Raw genomic sequence first — 21,909 nt, forward strand, 5'->3', positions numbered from 1 at the left:
ACATGTAGGCAAAATACCCATGCACATAAAAAGATAAAAATTAATCTTTTAAAGAAAGTCAAGCAGGGAACTGCTGTCAGTTCAGTGCTAGTGTGGACTTACACGGTGACTTCCAGGCCAGTGGGCTAGAGTAGATCCAATTTAAAAAATAAACAAGTATCTCTAAGCTCAAACAATGGCATTTGAAGACAGGAGTCGATCTGCGGTTGTACAATCTTTATAACCCTCTGCTGGAGTTCCCTCTAGGAACTCAGGGTTCAGGACAGCCGAGCCCAGACGGCACAATGCACACCTGTCACGACCAGCTCAGCTCGGGGAGAACCTAGTTGATGCAGCTGTCACAGCTCCCAACGACTGACTCTTGGCTTCAACAGCACCAGTCCAGGACATAAATCTGGAGGGCTGCAGCTTTCTGTGGCAGCTGATGAGACCAGTGGGTAAGATTTTGAAGAATTTATCTTCAAAAATGAAGACCACTTAATTTCCTGACATTATGTTCTCTAAACATAAGCACAGCATAGTGACCTGCACATGTTCAGGAAAAAAGTACAATGTCCACCTTTTATTTCTGATGTAAAGAATCCGTATTTACACAATACATTCAGGTTTTTAAATATGTTAGTTCTCTATAGAAAACCATTCTATTGAAACAGCAATAAGTGATCTGAATCAAATTTTAAAATATTTGCTTGAATCAAAGGACTCGAACTGAATTTTATACAGCACTTCTGCAGAGATATCAAAGGAGGAAGAATGGAGAGCAGGTAACGGGAAAACATTCTCCTACCACAGAATAGGATTCCACAGGACAGGTGGAGTCATCTCTCCTGCTCCGGCCACTGTTTGTGAGGCCAAGGCTGAGGGGCAGGAGAGTCCCCTTGAAAGGCCTGGGCAGTTGCTGGCACTCCTGCAACCGCAGTGCAGGCCCTCTGCTCAGCCTGGCTCAGTCAGCAGCTGGCTTTGCACCGGGGCTGCTGCTGCTGAAACTGCAAGCTGAAGCCCTGGGAGGACAAGGTAAGGGGCCTCCAGCCCTGAGCCTAGCTGACGACCTTCTCACTCAGGGGCTCCTCTTTCTCTTTCTCCTTCTCCTTCTCCCGCTCTTTGTTCCAATCTTGAAGGCCCTCAGGGAGTGAAGTGTCCTCGTCCAAGCTGCCGGTGCCTTCCACAAATTCTTCATACGTGGATTTTTCTGTAAATGGTCTGGGGCCCAGAAGTTCAACCATATCATTCTTATCTAACACTTCCTTTTCTAACAGTAAAAGAGCAACCTGAAATACAAGCGATTTCCATTAAAAATTACTCAGCAAAATTTACTCAGAAGTTAAGATTTTTACTTTTAGCTGACTTCATTCTAATAAGAACCTAAGGAGTCTGGGAGGTATCTCAGTGGTTAAGAGCAGCAAGTGCTCTTAAAGAGGACCAGGGTTCAGTTCTCAGCTCACTCTATCTTGTAACTCCAGTTCCAAGGCATCTAACTCCCTCTTCTGGTCTTTGAGAACACCAGACACGCACACTCTGCACATATATACATTCAGGTAAATACTCATACACATTAAAAGACTGTAATATTAAAAAATAAAACATGGGCTGGGCAGTGGTGGTTGCATGCCTTTAATCCCAGCACTTGGGAGGCAGGGGCAGGCAGATCTATTTGAGTTCAAGGCCAGCCTTGGATACAAAGTGAGTTCTAGGACAGCCAGGGCTACACAGAGAAACCCTTTCTCAAAAAACAAAAAAAACAAAAAATCTAAAAAAAAACCCCAAAAAACCAAAAAAGATCAAAAAGACAACTGAACATGTCTCATAAATAAAATCACATGATTTTTTAAGAGTAAGATGTGCAATATATATGTGGAAGTCCGAAATGGCCTTCATAAGCAAACAGGCAAACACATTTGGCACATCTACACAATTAAGGTTATGTAGTTGTAATAAAGGGATGCACATACTTCTCTGCAAGAAAGTAAAGCACAAATGTGCAATGCAGGTTACGCTTGCTTTTAGGAGAGAAAAAGAATAGATTATGTGCTACTGAGGCGACCATCACCTTGGAACTATTTCTCATCTGAAATCCTTATACAAGCAAAACCAAACTGACAGAGTGCATTTCTCATAACTAATGTGAATGGAGCGCAGGAGGAATGAAAGCTTCAGGCTTCCCCTGATGCAAGCACACAGCGCAGTCGTGGGTGAGCGTGGACATCTGCACACACACTGAGCCACTCTCACAGCACTGCCAGAGCTTGGTGACCACCCACAGCCGTCGTGGACATAGCACAGGAGAGAGGGGACGTGCAAGTGCTGTAGCTGGGTCAGAACACTGCCTCTGCCACTCACCACTTCTGTGACCTTAAGCCACCACATGGCCTCTCTGCATTGTTTCTTCACTAAGACGTGGGGATAATGACAACTCAGGGGGGTGCAGGCTAGCTGGTACTGTGTAAGCTAGTTCTCCTTATTCTGAAGGGTCTCAGACAACCTGCACAGGAGAGCAAAGCCTTCAAGCCCTCTCCTCCCAGTAGACTGGTCCCCTGACATGCTCAACACTTTATCTGCGTCCTTTTCTCTGCTGGGTCACAAAATCCTTCTGACACCCACAGTGTCAGGATCCTTACCCAACTCAACACATTTTCCTTCCACCAAACATTCCTTTGGTATATACTGAATACACGTAGTCCAGGCAGAAGTGAGATAATCTTGCACGAGAATAAGGCTGGCCCTAACATTCTCCTTTGCTCATTCACAGACTTTGTTCACCTAACACAAGAACCAGAACTGTTCCCCAGCCACGGGGAACACTCAACACCAGAGGGAAGAAGCACAGGAGGTCGGAAGGAAGGAAGGAAGGAATTCTTGATAGTCTAGACACCAACTAAATCACCTGTAGAAAGTCAGACAAGGTGACTCACCCCTGTAATTCCAGTACTCAGGAGGCAGAGGCAGGGGAAGACTGGCACCAGCCTGCTCCACCCAGTGAGTTCCAGGCCAGTCAAGGTTACACAGCAAAATCCTGCTTCAAGAAACCCATGAGCCTGGCAAGAAGGCTCAGCAAACCTGATGACCTAAATTTAATCCCTAGAATGCACATAAAGGTAGAAGGAGAGAACCATCATCTGATTGACGTTTGTATGCTTGCACGTGCACACACACACACACACACAACCAAACAAAGCACCCATGCAGAGAATCATCCATACGCTGGCACCTACCTTCTCTACATCAGCCTTCTTCTCGGTGAGAAGAGCCACAGTTCTTTTATAGGCATCATTAATGAGTATCCTCACTTCATCGTCTATCATCCTCGCCGTGGCTTCACTGTAAGGCTTCTCTAATACCATGTCTCCCTGGCGTGGGAGGTCAAATGAGATCTGCCCCACCTTCTCATTCATGCCGAACTGGACAATCTGAAAAGCATCAATAACTAAAAGGTTAGAGAAAAGAACCTTTACCTTTGAACACTTCCAGAGGCCAGGGAACAAAGACATTCTGTAGATGACAGCCAAGGGTAGCAGCATGATTTAAACTTATACGGGAGCACAATCAGGACAAAATAAGTGGACAAGCAGTGGGCAAACTATAGCAGCTCTGAAGCCCTCAGGCTATTTCACTTGTGGAGGGACAGGAAGAAGAAAGAACCAATTGATGTTGCTGGTGGTGGTGGCGCACGCCTTTAATTCCAGCACTTGGGAGGCAGAAGCAGGGGTATGTCTGAATTCAATAACAGCCTGGTTTACAAAGCAAGTCCCAGGATAGCCAGGGCAACATAGAGAAACGCTGTCTCAAAAAAAAAAACAAACCAAAATAAAAAACAAAACAAAACAAAACAAAAAAAAAAAAGCACTTGGTAAGATCTAAGTGCCAACAAGTTCTCCTGTGAAAAGACAGTCTACACCCGAGGACACGTGACACGGGCGACACCGGCATCTCAGACTGTGTCAAAGGAGCCAAGGGGCCGTGTGAGTTTCAGATGGTTCCCAGCACTACGTGAAGGCCCTCTACCTTCTGTCACTCCAGTTCCCAGGGACCTGATGTTCTCTTCTGGCTTCCGCATGTACACACTACACAGACACATGCAAGCAAAACACCCATAGGCATAAAACAGAAGTGAAAGGATCTTAAGGGAAGGGGGTGTTTCTGATCCAAGTGGGAAGCGGCACAGAGACAAGGGAGCGGAAAGCACAGGCTTCCCCACCTCTCCACAGCCTGACCTCCCAACTCCTGAGACCTCAAAGACAAAAACACGGACAAGAGGTGGGCTCTTGTGAAGTTACTGTGAGAAAAAGAAGTAAAACGCAGAATAATGTTTTCAGAGAGGAAAAGCAGGATGGAAACAGGTCTGCATTACAGAGGAAACTGTGACCCACTGTTCCAGAAATGAAGCACACAGGAGGAAGCAGAATGGACTCTGTGAATCAGACACAGAAGGACTCTGGGGGGCTAGAAGACAGGGAAAACTACACACTGCAGAAAAAAAATTTTTTTAAAAAGATTTATTTATTTATTATGTGTACAGTAGTCTCAGTTTTCTGTCTGCATGTATGCCTTCAGGCCAGAAGAGGGCACCAGATCTCATTACAGATGGTTGTGAGCCACCATGTGGTTGCTGGGAATTGAACTCAGGGCCTTTGGAAGAGCAGGCAATGCTCTTAACCGCTGAGCCATCTCTCCAGCCCCAGAAAAAAAAAACAAACAAACAAACAAACAAAAAAAAAACATTTTGTAAAAGATTAAACTAGACTGGGTGTGGTGGCAACGGCCTTTAACCCCAGTACACAGGCGGCAGAAACAGGTAAATCTCTGAGAGCTTGAAGTCAGTCTGTCTATAGAATGAGTTCCAGGACAACCAGGGCTACACAGACAAACCCTGTCTCAAAAAACCCAAAACAAACAAACACAAACAAGTAAATGGGCTTAAACTAGAAAGAAACAAGAGCAAATATTAAGTAATGATCACTGATGCCACACCGGGGGGGGGGGGGGGGGGGGGCACCGGGTGGGACCACTTTCAAAACAAGACATGGACAATAGGCAAAGAGCTGCCTCAATGGAGAGCATTCCCACAGAGACTGCTCGTGTCTGCCCAGGGGACACAGCCTACTGCTGGGGCTGCTGAAACCAGCAGTAAAAGCTAAAGAAAGCACAGGAATGGGAACAGGTCAAGAGAGGCTGCTGCTTAGGGGAGAGGCAAGGGACAGGCTGTAGGGAGATCCCGAGTTTCACTGTCAAACTGTTGCAGGGACATGGAACTTAAAAATTAAACAATAGGGCTTCTAGAGCACCCAGGTTTGGTTCCACATGGCAGCTCACAACCATCTGAAACTCCAGTTCAAGGAGATCCTGTGCACTTTAGGCCTCCAAGGGTACTACGCATACGTGGTACACATGCGTACATGCATCCAAAGCATTCATATAGAACAAATAACAAATCATTTTTAAAAAATAACTTTACAGCTGGGCACTGTGGCCCATACTGAAATCCCAACACTTGGGAGGATTTGAGAATTCAAGGTCACCTTCACCTACACATCAAATTTGAGACTAGCCTGAACAAGAGACCCTGCCCTGAAAAATAAAAGCTTTGAAAATACTAAACTTTAAACTCTACCTATAACCATTACATATAGGATTCTTAGGAAAAACTCTGAAGACTGCAATACCCCCTTTTTTTTTTCTGTAAGTTTTTATTGTTTTGTTTGTTTTTTGATTTTTGAGATAGAGTTTCTCTATGTAGCCCTGGATGTCCTGGAACTCGCTCTGTAGACCAAGCTGGCCTCAAACTCAAGAGATCCATCCACCTCTGCCTCCCGAGTGCTGGGATTAAAGGGCACCTCTACCTCCCAGAAACTTTTTGTTAGGTTTTGTTTTTATAGTATTTTAAATTATTTATATGTGTCTATACATGAGTCCAGATGCTCTTTGAGGTCAGAAGATCTGGAGTTACAGGCAGTCGCAGCTGCCCAACGTGAGTTGTGGGAAGAGAATGTAGATCCTCTGCAAGAACAGTACAGTCTTTTGAGCCATCTCTCCAGTCTCTCCAGTGAATTTAAGAAAGAATCCTTCCTTGCGAGCAGAGAAAATTATATAGCTCAATAAAATCAATAATAAATTTTTTTTTTAAAAAAAGGGAAGAATCCTTGCTTTAAGAACCTAAACTAGTGAACCATCTGTGTCACCTCAGTCCTTCACGAAGGCTGACTTCCCAGGCTAACAGAAAGGGAGGCAGAGGCCCAGGTGCAGACTCACCTGGGCATAGGCACTCTGGGTAACCTTCCTCAAGTCATCCTGGGCACCGGTTGTAATTCTTCCAAAGAAGATCTCTTCGGAGACGCGGCCACCCAGAGTCATGCACATCCTGTCCAGCAGCTGCTCCTTTGTGTACAGATACTGCTCCTTCGGCAAGTACTGAGCATAGCCCAGCCCCTTACCACGTGGGATGATGGACACCTGGTGGGCAGAAAGCACAGCAGTGAGGCTCCCACTCCCAATGCAGTCCTCATCTAGCAAGGCCAGGAGGGAAACCCCTCTCACCTCAGAGTTCCAGAAAGCACTTCTGCCTTCTGTAAAGGCAGACTAAAACCAGTTGTTTAGTAAAGGAGTCCTGAGGACTGCTGCTGAGGTCTCCTCTGGCAGATCACAGAGCTGACTCAACTCTGGCAGTCACCTGTGCCTCAGAGGACGAAGGGGACGGTGGGCCAAGATGCGCAAGAGCTTTCACTGTCCTACCAAGTCCCTTTTATGAAACTAGGCAATTTCCTTTATCTTTAGAACTGTATTGGAAAGGATTTCTCTATATAAAGTCTACCAACTTTAAGCATATATAGTGGTTTTTTTTTTATTTTTCTTTATTTTTTATTTGGTACCTGGAGGGACAGCTGTGGGTGCTGGGAACTGAACTCTTATATTTTTGGTTGTGAACCTAGCCTTTAACAGCTGAGCCATCCCTCCAGGCCTACAGTGATATTTTTTAAGTAATTTTTTTTTAAGTTTTATATTTATTTTTATTTTATGGTTGCTCTGCTTATGTGTATCTGTATACCATGTATGTTGGACATCCTGGGTGGAGTCAGAGTTATGAGCTGCCATGTGGATGCTGGGAATCAAACCCAGATCCTATGGAAGAATAGCCAGTGCTCTTAACTGTTGAGCCATTTCTCCAACCCCTTAAAACATGAGTTTTAGAAGCAATTTCCAACCATAACTAATACATAAAAGCTGCCACCATGCCCCCAAGTTGCCATGCACAGTCCCAAGCAACCACATGCCTGCCTCCACAGGCAAGTTCACCCTTTCTAGAATTGTGTGTAAGCACCACCCCACAGACTGCACTGTGTGTCTGGTTTCACTCCTTGTTTTTGAGATTCATCCACACTGCTGTGTGTACTAACAGCCTGCTTATTAATTTCTACTGCTTTACAGAATGTTACTGCTGTAAATACAGCAGGTATCCATTTTTTGTTGTTATTTTTTTGAGGCAAGGTCTCACACTTGCCCAAGCTCTGGCTTGAGCTCACAGCATGTTAATTCTAATGCTTTACCCTCCGAAGTGCTGGGATTACAAGCATGAGCCCACCATGCCTGGCTTCCAGGTCATTTTTGATGGACATCAGGGTTGTTTCCAGCTGACTACACTATAAATACAGCAGAAAAATCCTTGTGTAGAATCCATTTTCACCCATTTTAGGTGAGGATCAAGTCAGGATCACATTTACCTCTTGTAAGTAGTGCACACATCCTTGCCATCGACACCCTGCTAAATTCTAACCACTCCTAAGTGGCTCTGGTATCCATGTCTTCCTTGGCAACTCCCTGGTTTAGTGCCTATTCATATGCCTTATTTTATGAAGTGTATATATATCTACTGTTTTACTAGGTTGAGTTTAAGATTTATAAACCTTCTGTCAGTCACATTTACAGCAAACATTTTCAGAACGTGGCCTCCCCCCCCCCCCACTTCCTTTTAAAATGATTACATTTTGAGACAGAGTGTTACTACACAGCCCAGGATGGACTGGAATCCTGGTCTTCCAGCCTCTGCTTCCTGAGTATAGGACCATGTGCCTACCCAACCTTTTCACATTTTCTTAATGGCATTTCTCACAGACAAGGGTGCTGGGGTTTTGTGGGTTTTGTTTTTGTTTACTTTTGAGTTGGGGGTCTTATTATGTTGCTCAGGCAGGGTTCACTATTATGCACGCTGGTCAAGTGCTCTGTCACTGATTTACACCACCAGTAGTGCTAGTTTCTTTATATAGCCCAGACTGACCCCAAATTTAAAATCCTCTTGCCTCTGCCTCTCAAGTGCTGACATTACAGGCATGTAATGCCTGGACCTCAAAGACTAAGTTTTAAATTTCAATGATGTCTTAATATCAACTTTTATTGACTGATTAAGTGTATTGTGTGTCTGTGTGAATGTCATAATGTTTATTCCACCAGGTGGATCCTGGGATTGAACTCAAATTGTCAGATTTGGTGGCAAGCACCTTTACCCACTGGGTTCTAGTTACAGAGCGCTTCAGGCCAGGGAGTGGTGCATTTCCAATCCTCACCGCTACCAATGCTGCTCTCTCCCAACCCTGCTGTTTTGGACACTTTTCGGCTCTAGTCTTCTGAACCAGGCACAGTGGCTCAGGCCTCACTCAATCACTTGGGAGGCTGAGCAGAGTGAAAGGTTAAGGGTTACCTCGACTACAGAGCGAGCTCAAGGACAACCTGGGAACAGTGAGACGCTCCTCAAAATAAAAGGTAGAGGGGTAGGGAGAAGGTTCAGTCAGGAAAGCGCTTGCTATGCAAGCATTAGGACCTGCGTTCACATCCTCCTGAAGAACCTGCAATCCTAGCACTTACAAGGGAGAGACAGGAGGATTCCTGGGACTTGCTGCCAGCTAGTCTTGCCGAATCAACATACCCAAATCAGTGAGATGCCATCTTCATAATGATAATGGTGAATAATAACATGGAAAGCTATAGAGAAAGACACTTAACACTGACCCCTGGCTTCCACAATCAAGTGCACAAGTGTAAGCAGGTATTTGTGTCCCCACACTTGAACACATACATACATATACACCACACATACTGAAAAATACAAAATAAATATAAAATAAAATAAAAAGAGCTGGGGGGTATAGCTCAGTGGTAGAGGATTTATCCAGCATATACGAGGTCCTAGGTTTAATCTCTAGGGTGGCAAACAGAGAAAGTTTTGTCAAAATTTATGCTATATCTGTAGGAGAATGTATGTAAACATTTCCTTCAGCCATCACTAGTTTCTGCTACATCCCTCCAAAGGTACACTGTATCTGCTATCTCTCCAGTGAATATAACTCCTTTTCAGTCACTGCTCATACTTAGGCTGGCCTGCCTGCTGCAACACACTCTGTGGCACCTTTAAGAGCGGGTCTGCATGCTCCAGATACCAGCCGGCGACCGCATGGCCTGCTTCATGGTAAGCTACTGTCTTCTTCTCCTCAGGCTGCAGAACTTGGGTTTTTTTCTCCAAGCCTAATAATAACAAAAACCCCAAATCACTATTTTAGTGACAATGACATTAAAAAATAGCGATGTAATGCTACAACCTCATTACCTAAGACATAATTTAACAACTAACCCGCCTAAACTTTCTAACCGAAATCAGAATAAAAGGTCAAGTCTGAAATATATACAACAACAAAAATGTATATTTTTCATCTCTGCCTCAGGATCGCTTTTATTATAACCACCCACTGTTTTAAGCCACATACTTATTTTGGGGAAAATCAACAGAAATGTAATGTAATTCAGCATTTAGGTCGCATGAAACAGGAAACTCTTAGAGAAGTCTGGAAGACTATGCTTGGTTTTGTTAATCAGAACCACCAAGTCCTGAGATAAGGATGCTTGTCTGTAGCCAGTGGGAGCTGATGAAGGAAAATAGCATCCTAGTGAAAGACCCGAACTTCCTACTCAGGGTTGGCAAGTCATCACACAGGCCAGATAGAAACACTCTACGAAGGTCACTCCCTGACACACAGTCCAAAAGACCCTGTGGTAAGAATTTAATGCCTCCAGGCAGTGGTACCTGCCTTTAATACCAGCACTCAAGAGGCAGAGGCAGGCAGAATTCTCGGTGAGTTCAAGGCCAGTCTGGTGAGTTCCAGAGCAGTCTGAGAAACCTTGTCTGAAAAAACAGACAGACAGACAGAATTCAATACCAACTGGAGGGCACAAAGATCTGCCATTTCAGTTTTTTTCCCAGCTGCAGAGAGGTTGGCTCCCAGCCTCGCTTTGTATCATGATTTTTTTTTTTTTTTTTTTTTTTTGGTTTTTCGAGACAGGGTTTCTCTGTGGCTTTGGAGCCTGTCCTGGAACTAGCTCTTGTAGACCAGGCTGGTCTCGAACTCACAGAAATCCGCCTGCCTCTGCCTCCCGAGTGCTGGGATTAAAGGCGTGCGCCACCATCGCCCGGCTTGTATCATGATTTTTAACTGTAAACCCTGATGGTACATATTCTGTGGAGGCAAACCATCACACCATCTTTTGAAGGTTCTGTTTTGCTCAATGTAATTCATCTGAGATAAATATATTCCACAAAGCTATCAGGGTCAAAAGTTACTAATACACCCATGGTTCCACAAGCATTTCTTTTTCTTTTTGTAGTGCTGGAGATGGAACCTGGAGCCTTGTGTATGCTAAGCAGGTACTCCACTATTACGCTATAACCCTAACCTTCGCTTATCTGAAATTACAAACCATCTCCCCACAGTTCATCACAGGATCTCTTCCCTTTCTCAGTATGCTGCATTATTACAAAGACAAGGTCGTGGTTCACGGAGGCAGCACTATCAATAGGTAAGCTCTTTTCTACCTCAGAGAGGGAAGGGTTCAGAGACAAGAAAGCACAAGGTAAGCCCGGAGATTGCATGGCAAGCCCCACAGCTGTGTGGATATACTTTCTTTGTAGATCTTGCAATCCTGCCAAAACAGTAATCAAGGGCTGAACTTTTCTTTTATGAGCTTTTTAAAAAAGAGACAAGGTCTCATCATTTACCTTAAAGAGGGCTCAAAATTAAGAACCTCCTCCCTCACCTCCCAAGTATTGGGATGGCAGCCACATACCACCTAATATGTTGACTACCATCAGCCTTTAAACCTCAGTTATATTCAGCTGCCTTACCACCAATCACTCGCTCAATCGCTTGTTCGAAGTGCTTCTCGTTAATGGCATCTGAAAGGTGTCTTGCAGCAATTAAGGCAGCCTCATTGCAGACATTGGCAACATCAGCTCCTACAAACAAACACACCAAACCATGCTCAAACTGACAGGCACACACTAGGGAGGACTGAACCCACACAGATCTTACCCATCAGGAGACTGTGAAGAGGTCTAATTGAAACATAATTCAAGTGTTTACAAGATCCTAAGCTATTCTAGTATTAAGTACAAACCTATAATCCTAATCCTTGGCCCTGTGAGCTGAGAGAATTAATAGCAAACAGGTAACTGCAGACAATTCACCTTAATAAATAATATGTTTCAGGTAATAGCAAGCTATGATAGCTTTTTAAAATCTTTATTTTATTTATGTGTATGAACATGCTGCCTACATGTATGCTTGTGCACCGTGTGTGCAGTGCCAACAGAGACCAAAAGAGGATGCTGGATTACCTGGAATTGGGAGTTATAGATTGTTGTTAGCTGTGTGGGTGTTGGGAATTGAACCTGGGTCCTCTGGAAGGGCAGCCAGTGCTCATAACTACTGAGCCCAATGACAATATTTTCTAAAATTTTTTAAAAATGTATTCTTTCATATATTACAACCGGACCAAAGACCCCCTCCCATTTACCCTCCCTCCATTTCTTTCAGAAAAGGGCAGGCCTCCCATGTATATCACCCAAACATGGTATATCAAGTTGTAGTTAGACTAGGCACCTCCTCATATTAAGGCTGGACAAGGCAACCCAGTATGAGGAAAAGGGTCTCAAACACAGACAAAAGATCAGAAACAGCTCCTCTCCCACTGTTAGGAGTCCCACAAGAAGCCCAAGCTATACAACTGTCACATACGTGCAGAAGGCTAGACCTATGCAGGCTTCCTGGCTGTTGATTCAGTCTCTGTGAGCCCCTATGAGTCCAGGTTGGCTGATTCTGTGGGTTTTCTTGTGATGTCTTTGACCCATCTGGCTTTACAATCCATTCTCCCCCTCTTTTGCAGGATTCCCTGAGCTCCACCTAATGTTTGGCTGTGGGACTCCAGTGACATTATTTTTTTTGTTTTGTTTTTTTTGTTTTTCGAGACAGGGTTTCTCTGTGGCTTTGGAGCCTGTCCTGGAACTAGCTCTTGTAGACCAGGCTGGTCTCGAACTCACAGAGATCCGCCTGCCTCTGCCTCCCGAGTGCTGGGATTAAAGGCGTGCGCCACCACCGCCCGGCTGACATTATTTTTATTTTTTTTTTTTTTTTTTTTTTTTTGGTTTTTCGAGACAGGGTTTCCCTGTAGTTTCTAGAGCCTGTCCTGGAACTAGCTCTTGTAGACCAGGCTGGCCTCGAACTCAGAGATCCGCCTGCCTCTGCCTCCCGAGTGCTGGGATTAAAGGCGTGCGCCACCACCGCCCGGCTGTTTTTTTTTTTTTTTTTTTTTAAATATTTATTATGTATACAACATTCTGTCTGTGTGTATGCCTGCAGGCCAGAAGAGGGTACCAGACCCCATTATAGATGGTTGTGAGCCACCATGTGGTTGCTGGGAATTGAACTCAGGACCTTTGGAAGAGCAGGCAATGCTCTTAACCTCTGAGCCATCTCTCCAGCCCCCTGACATTATTTTTAAATGCACATTAATTTTCTTAGTTTTGCCATCTTTGCTGGAAAAATGACTTATGGGCATGTTAGACGACACGCTTACATAACTTATAATAAACATATTAAAATAATCTAGTACATTTGGCTAACAAACTAAATTTAAGTAATGTGAAGCTTGTCAAATGTTTGTCTGGCACATAATGGCCTTACGTGGATTTCTCAGGTTATGTGTATGTTAACACAAGTGAGCTAAGTAAACAAGTTTTCAACAGTATAGTACTTCTGGGTAACATGACCCACAAGAAACTGCCTCTGTGTGGCCCACTGAAGGAGAAGGATCAGGGTAAGAAAAAATGGAATTTACTCAAAGGACAAAGAAAGCTTCAGAAATTCACAATGGTAAAAGCACAGAACATGGAAGGTGACGTGGGAGAAGTCAGGCCCAGCAGAGCATGCTCAGGCTGGGCAGCTCTCAGGTGGGCAAAAGCAGCAGAAGTCTCATCAGAAGGTAGCACTGTTGTGAAGAGATGGGCAGTGCCACCTACAGAACAAGCACAGGCTTCCCAGCCATCCGTTCTGGTGGCAGATTTTGGTGACTACTACTTACTTGGAGTAAGTAGTCAGGTGCTATCACGGAAGGAATCTAGTGTTTAAAAGTGAGCTGCCCCAGAGGTCTAAGAACACAGAATAATCACTAGTCAGGACTTGAATTAACCTGCCACAGTCCCAGGGCGAGAGAACTCTGGAAGGAAGCTGTGGAAAACAGAAGGGCCAGATGCGGACCAAAATAACAAAACAAAACAAATGGGCAGGAGTGAACAGGAAAAAGCAGCCCCACCTTCTTGGAGAAGACATCACTTCCTGAGGATGAGATCAACCCCTGGAACTGTTGCTTTCTGCACACCGACGCTCTAAGGAATACCTGACATCACAGCTGTATCATTCCAGCAAGATGATGAGCACACAGGAGACTGAAAATCTCAACACAGGCCTTGTGCCTCATAGATTCCTTCTCCACCCTCAGCACCCTTGAGAACCCCTCTCCTTCCAGCCAGACCCTTAACACCCCAGTGGGTATAATTCAAGCAGCAGGGCAGAACCTAGAAGTCAGCACGAACATGGAAGCACAGCCTGTAGACTGCTAAGCAGAGCCGGCAGAGATCCCACATATGCAAACAAGGGAAGCCACTCAAGAGTCCATAGTTCAGGCTGCTGACCCTCTCCAGGGCACATAGCCAATACTCTCCAATTCCTAAAGACTCAGAAACAAACTACTACAACTTTTCTTTTTCTTGAAACAGAATTGTTCACTATCAGGTGCCAATCAGGATGGCTCAGTTAGTAAAATGCTTACACTGCAATCCTGATGACCCGAGTTCAAGCCCCAGAACATATGTAAGGTAGAAGGAGAGAGTGACTTCAGAGTTGTCCTCTGCCACATGTGGGCCTTCCATACCCCCAAACATACACACAATAATAAACAATCACTATTTGTCTTTATGTAGCCCAAGATAACCTTGAACTCCCAATCTTCCTGCTTCCACCCCATCTACATCACACACACACACACACACACACACACACACACACACACACACACACACACCCTGGTGCTGGGATTAGAGGAGGGTGCCACCACAGGATGACCAAGATGTATCTCCAGCTTCAAAGTACGTTTATATTTTTACTTCATGGTTTTTTTTTTTTTTTGAAACAAGGTTTCTCTGTAGCTTTGGTGCCTGTCCTGGAACTCTGAAACTAGCTCTTGTAGACCAGGTTGGCCTTGAACTCACAGAGATCCACCTGCTTCTGCCTCCCGAGTGCTACTTCATGGTTCTTAAGAAAGACTTTTATTATTTTTATGCACCTTCATACTTTCATGAAATTTTGTATGCCTCCTCAAATATTCAAATCAAAGATACTGAAAGACATAAAATGCCAGATGATAACTTAGAAAGCTTAATAATAAAAATGATCAAATGAATTCAATCTAGGTTCTGGAGAGGAAAGTCAGCAACACAGAGGTAAAGTCGGGAAAATGGATGAGATGTCGGCAAAAACATGGAAGAAAACTAAGCAAGGAAACTAAGGTTTTGAAATAATTAAATAAATTCTAAAAAAGAAAAACTTATTGAGCCAAATAAAAAAGTGGAGAGTATCACCAACAGACTTAACTAAGGACTTGGATCAAGAACACATTTAAGAATCTACAGAATAGAAAAAAACTGAGATAAACACTAAAGGCTTTGTGAATAAATTCAAAGAAAAACCTCCAGATCTTGAGAAAGAAATGGATATCCAAATGTAAAAATTTTTAGAGCTCCAAAAGCACATTTCCAAAGGATCTCCCCACAACATCACAGAACCAACATGTCAAAATGCAAAACAAAGAAATTAAAAGCTTTAAATGAAAAAGCTAACTCACCCACCAAAGCCAACACATTCGAGTAATGTGGAGGATTAAGCCAAGAAAGCATGGAATGAATGAATAAGTGACTGCAAACAATGGTGTATTTTAAAATTGACCAAAATGACATTTCAGCTGGGCGTGGTATACCACCCCAGCACTCAGGAGGCAGAGGCAGGAAGAGCTCTGTGAGTCTGAGGCAAGCCTGGTCTAGAGTGAGTTCCAGGACAGCCAGGGTTACACAGAGAAACCGTCTCAAAAGAACAAAAAGAGAGCATTTATCTGGGCTGTTTCAGGGCACAGTCCACTGTGGTGGGGAAGTCAAGGCAGCCGGCCTTAAACACTGGCCACACTGTGTCTATAGAGTCAGAAAGTAGAAATGGATGAGTGCAACCTGCAGCTAGCACCCTTGTTTTTATTCAGTCCAAGACCCAAGAACAGAAAATATGCCCTCTTCCCTTAGGGTGGGTCTTCCCAGCTCAAATACCCTGATCAAGATAATCTCCTCACAGGCTACCAGGCTACCCATTTTTAGTAATCTCTCAAGGATGTACCTACAGGTTTGTCTCCTAGTTAGTCCAGATCCTGGAAATTGACAATCAATGCTAAGCATAACCTCAAATCAAAATTAGTCAAAAGAGATAGACAGTAACTACATATTAATAAAGAAACAGTTCATCCAGAAGATATAAATTAAAATAAGCACTAGTGGGCATAAGATCAGGCAGACTCCTGGTTCAGTAATAGTGGATGAACTCAATACCCTATTTCCATCTTTAGATAAATCATCCAAACTAAAAACAAATTTCAGAGTTAAACTAAACCACAAACCAAACAGACTTAACAGACATCTACAGAATATTTGATCTAACAAATATAGAGCACACAATTCAGGAAGAATCAAAACCATTTCTCATATCCTATCAGATCATAATAGAATAAAACTAGAAATCAACAGTAAAACTATGGAAACAATACTTCATACAATAATTTATTGGATAACAAATCAAAACATCAAAGAGATGCCAATTTATGCCCCTAGGATTACTACAATAAAAAGACAGATAAACGAACTGCGGTGACTCACATTTGTAATCCCAACACTGAGAGGCCAGAGGCAAGAGGATCACCACAAATTCAGGTCAACCTGAGCTATTAACTAGCAATCTGCAGACTAGCGGAGGCTTTGGAGCAAGATCTTGTCTCAAAACCAGAGGTGGGAGGAGACAGAGCAAACAGCAGTTACTGGCAAGGATATGGAGAGACTGGCACACATATTCAAAGTCTATGGTGAAAGGTTAAAATGATGCAGTCGCTTCAGAAACTAGCCAGGTAATTCCTCAGATCCAAATACATTCACATCATAGGCTCAAGCAATTCTAAGAGAAATGAATACACCCACACAGAAATCTGTAGGTGAATATTAGGAGTGTTATTCGTAACAATCACAAAGTAGAAAGCACTCAAACGCTATCAAATGAAGAACAGGGTAAGTGAGACTAGGCATAACCACACACCAGATAACGAATAACCAGAAGAACAAATGAAGTCGCTCCATGTTACCAGACACACCAACCTTAAACAGCATCCTATGTGAACAGAGGCAGTAACATACTGAATAATCCAATTATAGAATATATCCAGATAGGAAAACCTGTAAGGACTGAAAGTAGATTACTGTTGTCCAAGTCTGGAGGTGGAAGGAGATGCTGATAGATTCTTCTCGAGGTGATACAATGTTTCAAAATTAAATTATAGTGATGGCTGGGCTACTATGTCAATATACTAAAACCCACCGAACTTACACTTAGTACTGGTGAGCGCTGCAGCATGCATGCTATCTCTATCATAACTGTTAAAAGACTTGGGAACAAATCCTCACAGATTTATGGATAAAGGGATATGCTAGGAGCTGCTCATAATCCACTATGCTGATAGAGGGTGGGGTCCATGCCTGGATGTTAACAGCCCCCTGCGCATTCTCGAAGCTGGGGAAGTGCTCAAGGGTCAATTTTCTGTATCCTCTAATTATGCGCACACCTGAAGTTTCCCATAATTAAAAGGTAAAAACATCTGACAAAGGCCCAAGTGAGAGGAACTACAGTGACCTGGTTACTTGCCAGTGATTGAAAAATGCTTTAAAAGCAGCAGTAATTTCCACTTACCTGAAAACCCTGGGGTTAAGGATGCCAGTTTTCTAGCCAATTTCTCCTTTTCCAAGGCACTGTCTAGTTTCAATGGCCGAAGGTGAACTTTGAAGATTGAGGCTCGTCCTTTTATGTCTGGGGGTCCTTTAGAAATTATTTTTAAGGGGAAAAATGGTCACAGTGAGGCACATCTCAACCACTAACTTGGACTGAACCCAGTGAATACCATCTCACCAATAAAGATCTGCCTGTCAAAGCGGCCTGGTCTCAAAAGAGCTGGATCCAGGATGTCTGGCCGATTTGTGCCTGCCAAGATGACCACATTGGTGGTTGTGTTGAAGCCTAAAAAGGTGGAGTCAGAATTAAACAACACAGGACAGAATGCAAGACTAGCTAGCAGTAGACATCATAAATCCATATCTGTATCAGACATTGTTTTCTATTTTTACCTATAACTTTTAAAAATTTTATATGTGTGGGTGTTTCACCTGCATGTGTCTGTGCACATGTGTGTGCAGTGCCTGTGGAGACCAGAAGAGGGCGTGAGATTACAGTACCTTGGGACTAATTAAAAGATTATTGTGAACTGTCAGGTGAGTGCTGGTAATCAAACTGAGACCATCTGGAAGAGCAGTCAGTGCCCTGAATTGCTAGCCATCTCTCCAGATCCTTATCTAGCAGTTTTAAGGCCAAAACTTGAATTATTTTTCTCATTAGTCATTTTGTTCTTAGTTATAATAATCACATATTAAAGTTTTTGTTACTATTTACTCATATTTTTAAAAATACTTATTTTAGCTAACATACTTGTATGTATAAATAAGGGCAATATGACTCTTAAGCATGAGAAACAAGATAACTGGACATCAATCAATCACTCAGAGACTTAGGACCTGTGCTGGAACACTGAACATGCCCTCTGGTAGCAACTCTGAAATAAACAATTATTATCAGCTGTTGTGATGGCTATTCTTGGTTGTCAACTTGACTATATCTAAAATTAAATAAAACCTAAAGGCTGGATACACCTGTGAGAGTTTTTTCCCCTTAATTAAATCATTTGAAGTGTGAATACTCAATTTAATTCTGATCTTTTAAGGTGGGAAGATCCACTTTTAATTAATGTGGGAAGTCCTTCTGTATATGTATTGCTTTTATTAGCTAATAAATTACGCTGTTTCAGCCAATGGCTTAGTAAAGCCAGGAGGGAAATCCAAACAGATATACAGAGTAGACAGAATCAAGGAGATTTTATGCAGCTGTCAAAGAAAGATGCCAGAAGGGAACCTTGCCGGTAGGCCACACCCTTGTGGCAATACACAGATTGATAGAATATATCTATATAAAGGGCATGGAAGAAGGAAGCTTTTTCTCTGCTTGCTTGCCCTCCCTCTAACTGGCATGTCCATCCTTCACTGGCATTAGAACCTACTTCTTCAGGATTCTGGCATGTACTGAAGACCAGCTGAGACACCCAGCCTAATGGACTGAACAAATACTAGCTTCTTAGACTTTCTGTTGGTAGAGAGTCATGTTGGACTAACAGGACCACAGTCTGTAAGCCATTCTAATAAATTCTCTACACACACACACACACACACACACACACACACACACACGTATATATATTCCCTCCTCTCCCCACTCAGTTCTGTTACTCTACACAACCGTGGTTATCCTGCTGTTACAGAAGAGTAGAAATGACTCCTCCACAGCCACTCCAGCACCCTAGTCATTCTCTCTCTAGCCCTTTCCTTTACACGGCACAGTTTCAAGAATCACATTTTTAAATTTTTTTCCTTCCTAGGCTATAGTCTCACTCTGTATTCTACACTGTCCTAGAACTTACTCTGTGGACCAAACTTGTGATGTGTCTCTAAGCTCTGCCTCTGAAGTGCTATACCCCTACGCTCGACAGTTTTCTGTCTTTTCTAGACTTTTTTCCAAGGCAGGGTTTCTTTCTTTGTGTAGCCCTGGCTGCCCTGGAACTCGCTCTGCAGATCGTGCTGGCCTCAAACTCACAGAGATCCACCTGCCTCTGTCTCCTGAGTGCTGGAATTAAAGACACGTGTTACTACCAACAAGCTATTGTTATTATTTTTAATTACATAAGTGGATACACATGTAAGTTGTGGTACCCTCAGAGGTCAGAAGCTAAAGTTACAGGTGTTCGTGACAGTTCTACGCTGACTACTTGGGTTGCTGGAAATGAAACTGGGGTCTTTGGTATAAAGGAACCCATGCTCTTAATCACTAAGCCATCCCTTTGGCTCCTGAATGTCTCAGTTTTCTCTGCTGTTCTCAAATGTTTCTAGCCATCCTCTGACCTCAGGACACAAGCACTAAAAGACTGCATGGGCTGGTACCCCAATGAGGCACTCGGTTTGAACTTAGAGTCTGAAGGGTGAACCGAATGCCACAGAATGGAGCAAGGTCTCCACCTCCTCATTCTGGTACTGCGCCTGGCTTCCTCATCTAAGCCAGTGTGATGCTGGGCACTGTGCCTTCCCTTCAGGAAGGATGCAGCAGCCCCAGAAACTGCCTCTTGACTGACAAAGCAGCTGGCCAGTGTGGAAGGACTGCTACTTTCTAGGTTAAGGAGCACACATGGCTCCACCTCAACGGTGGAGTGAAAGTGATGCAGTCAGTAAAACTGCACTTCAAATTCTGAACCCGCCTCTCCCACTGCTTGGCTTGATCCTCTCTAGCTATGCTGGTGACAGCAGCGACTGCAACTCCCAGTCAGCCACACCGCCCTTAAGAAACACACTCTGCAATGTGCTGTGCTGCTCAGCAGGAAGTTCTGTGGGCCAGGCGGACTCACTGTATTTTGGACTTAGGATATTCTTTCTTTCTTTCTTTCTTTCTTTCTTTCTTTCTTTCTTTCTTTCTATAAAATAGATACTTTATTTGAAACTAGTACAAAAACATTAGCAAGCAGAACCTTAATGTAATTTCTAAAAATAGACAGCATAGAATTGGATGGACATAAAAAGATTGTGAATACTATTATAGGTGTAAACATGCAGAGAACTAGAATATTTTCAACTTAAATGCAAACCCACAAAGTTCAAAAGGCACCTGTATTCAACGTTTGCCAAATTCACATTTCATTGCACCTGGGCTTTTGCAATGTTTCAGAACCATATTCAACTTTGAGAATGAGACAGACATTAGCTCTTTTGTTCATCATTTTACCCATTTTCTTAGTCAATATAATCTTATCACCAATGCTAAGGCAGGATGCTAGTTAAGATACTGGTATAAAACAATACTAGGTGCATGTATGTGCATCAGGTGCGTGCCTGTAGAGACTAGGAGAAGGCGCTGGATCCCCTGAAACCGGAGTTACAGATGGTTGTGAGTCACCCTGTGGGTGCTGGACTGGAGCTCTGTTCCTCTGCTGAGCCGTTAGAGCATGTCCGTGACACTCACCGTCCATCTCCACAAGCAGCTGGTTGAGTGTGTTCTCCTGCTCACTCTGCCCTCCGAAGTTGCCTCGACCTCTCTTCCTTCCCACAGCATCGATCTCATCAATGAAGAGAATGCAGGGGGCATTCTTCCGAGCAAGGGCAAATAAGTCTCGGACCTTGACAGATGAGTTACGTGTCAAGTCAGTGTTACTAGTTTAACAAGACTAACCTCAGAACGGATGGCGGCACGCATACATACGGAAAAACATTCACACACGTAAAAATAAAAATAATACTTTTCAAGACAGGGCTTCTTGGTGGTCCTGAAAGTTGCTTTATAGACCAGGCTGGCCTTCAACTCAGAGATCTGACTGCCTATGCCTCCTGAGTACTGAGATTAAAGGTGTGCACCACCACGCCCAGTTTATTTTTAAAAAATATAAAACAAAAAGCCCAAAACAAAAAGATCATACATTATACAATTTCATTTATTTGAAATGTCTGAAAACAGGAAATCTAGAGATGTTAGATTCTGCCTAGGGCTAAGGGGATGGAGAGACTGCTAAAGGTTTCTTCTTAAAGTGAGTAAAATGTATTCACACTGCACAGATGTAAAAGGCATTTAACTGGACACTCGTGTCAATTGTTAAATATGCCTCAAAAAAGTCCTGCCAGAAGAAGTTATCCACAGAGTAAAGCCACTTATTGAAATACATAAATTACCTTAAGAATGAAGTACTGCACTGGGGGAGGTGGGACTCACACAGGCTCTGCTAGATAGCCTTGGAAGTGACCAGTGAGAGGTCACTCTGGGGACTCCAGGGACAGGGTCATCCTCACCAGTCCACACCCAGGGGAACGGGTTGTAGTAAACAAGTTCCATCACCAGAACAGAACAAGACTTACCCTGGCTGGACCAACACCCACAAACATCTCCAGAAATTCAGATCCGCTGACAGTGATGAAGGGAACATTGGCTTCTCCAGCTGTGGCCTTAGCTAGCAGCGTCTTACCAGTACCTGGAGGGCCGGTGAGAATGGCACCCTTCAGACACAGAGAGATTACATCTAATCAGAATCTTGAAAACAGAAACTGCACACCCATCATAATTCCATAGGGCACCTCTGACTCTAAATCTTAGTGACAAGTGGAAACGTTTA

At 43.5% G+C, this 21,909-nt stretch overlaps 1 protein-coding gene across 1 annotated transcript in view; it reads right to left on the reverse strand.

Moving 5' to 3' along the window:
* Positions 1 to 534: 534 nt before the first annotated feature.
* Afg3l2 (AFG3 like matrix AAA peptidase subunit 2) overlaps positions 535 to 21,909 on the reverse strand; it is a 39,953-nt gene continuing 18,578 nt past the window's right edge. Inside the window, exons 9-17 of the mRNA XM_038329263.1 lie at positions 21,656 to 21,793; positions 20,772 to 20,925; positions 17,571 to 17,678; positions 17,355 to 17,480; positions 11,156 to 11,266; positions 9,389 to 9,504; positions 6,244 to 6,444; positions 3,210 to 3,404; positions 535 to 1,268 (exon numbers count right to left, since the gene is read on the reverse strand). Of these exons, the coding sequence (XP_038185191.1) occupies positions 1,038 to 1,268; positions 3,210 to 3,404; positions 6,244 to 6,444; positions 9,389 to 9,504; positions 11,156 to 11,266; positions 17,355 to 17,480; positions 17,571 to 17,678; positions 20,772 to 20,925; positions 21,656 to 21,793 (1,380 nt within the window). The 3' untranslated portion in view covers positions 535 to 1,037. The remainder of the gene's footprint in view (positions 1,269 to 3,209; positions 3,405 to 6,243; positions 6,445 to 9,388; positions 9,505 to 11,155; positions 11,267 to 17,354; positions 17,481 to 17,570; positions 17,679 to 20,771; positions 20,926 to 21,655; positions 21,794 to 21,909) is intronic.

Source organism: Arvicola amphibius, chromosome 5, assembly GCF_903992535.2.
Source record: "Arvicola amphibius chromosome 5, mArvAmp1.2, whole genome shotgun sequence".
Taxonomy (NCBI): domain Eukaryota; kingdom Metazoa; phylum Chordata; class Mammalia; order Rodentia; family Cricetidae; genus Arvicola; species Arvicola amphibius.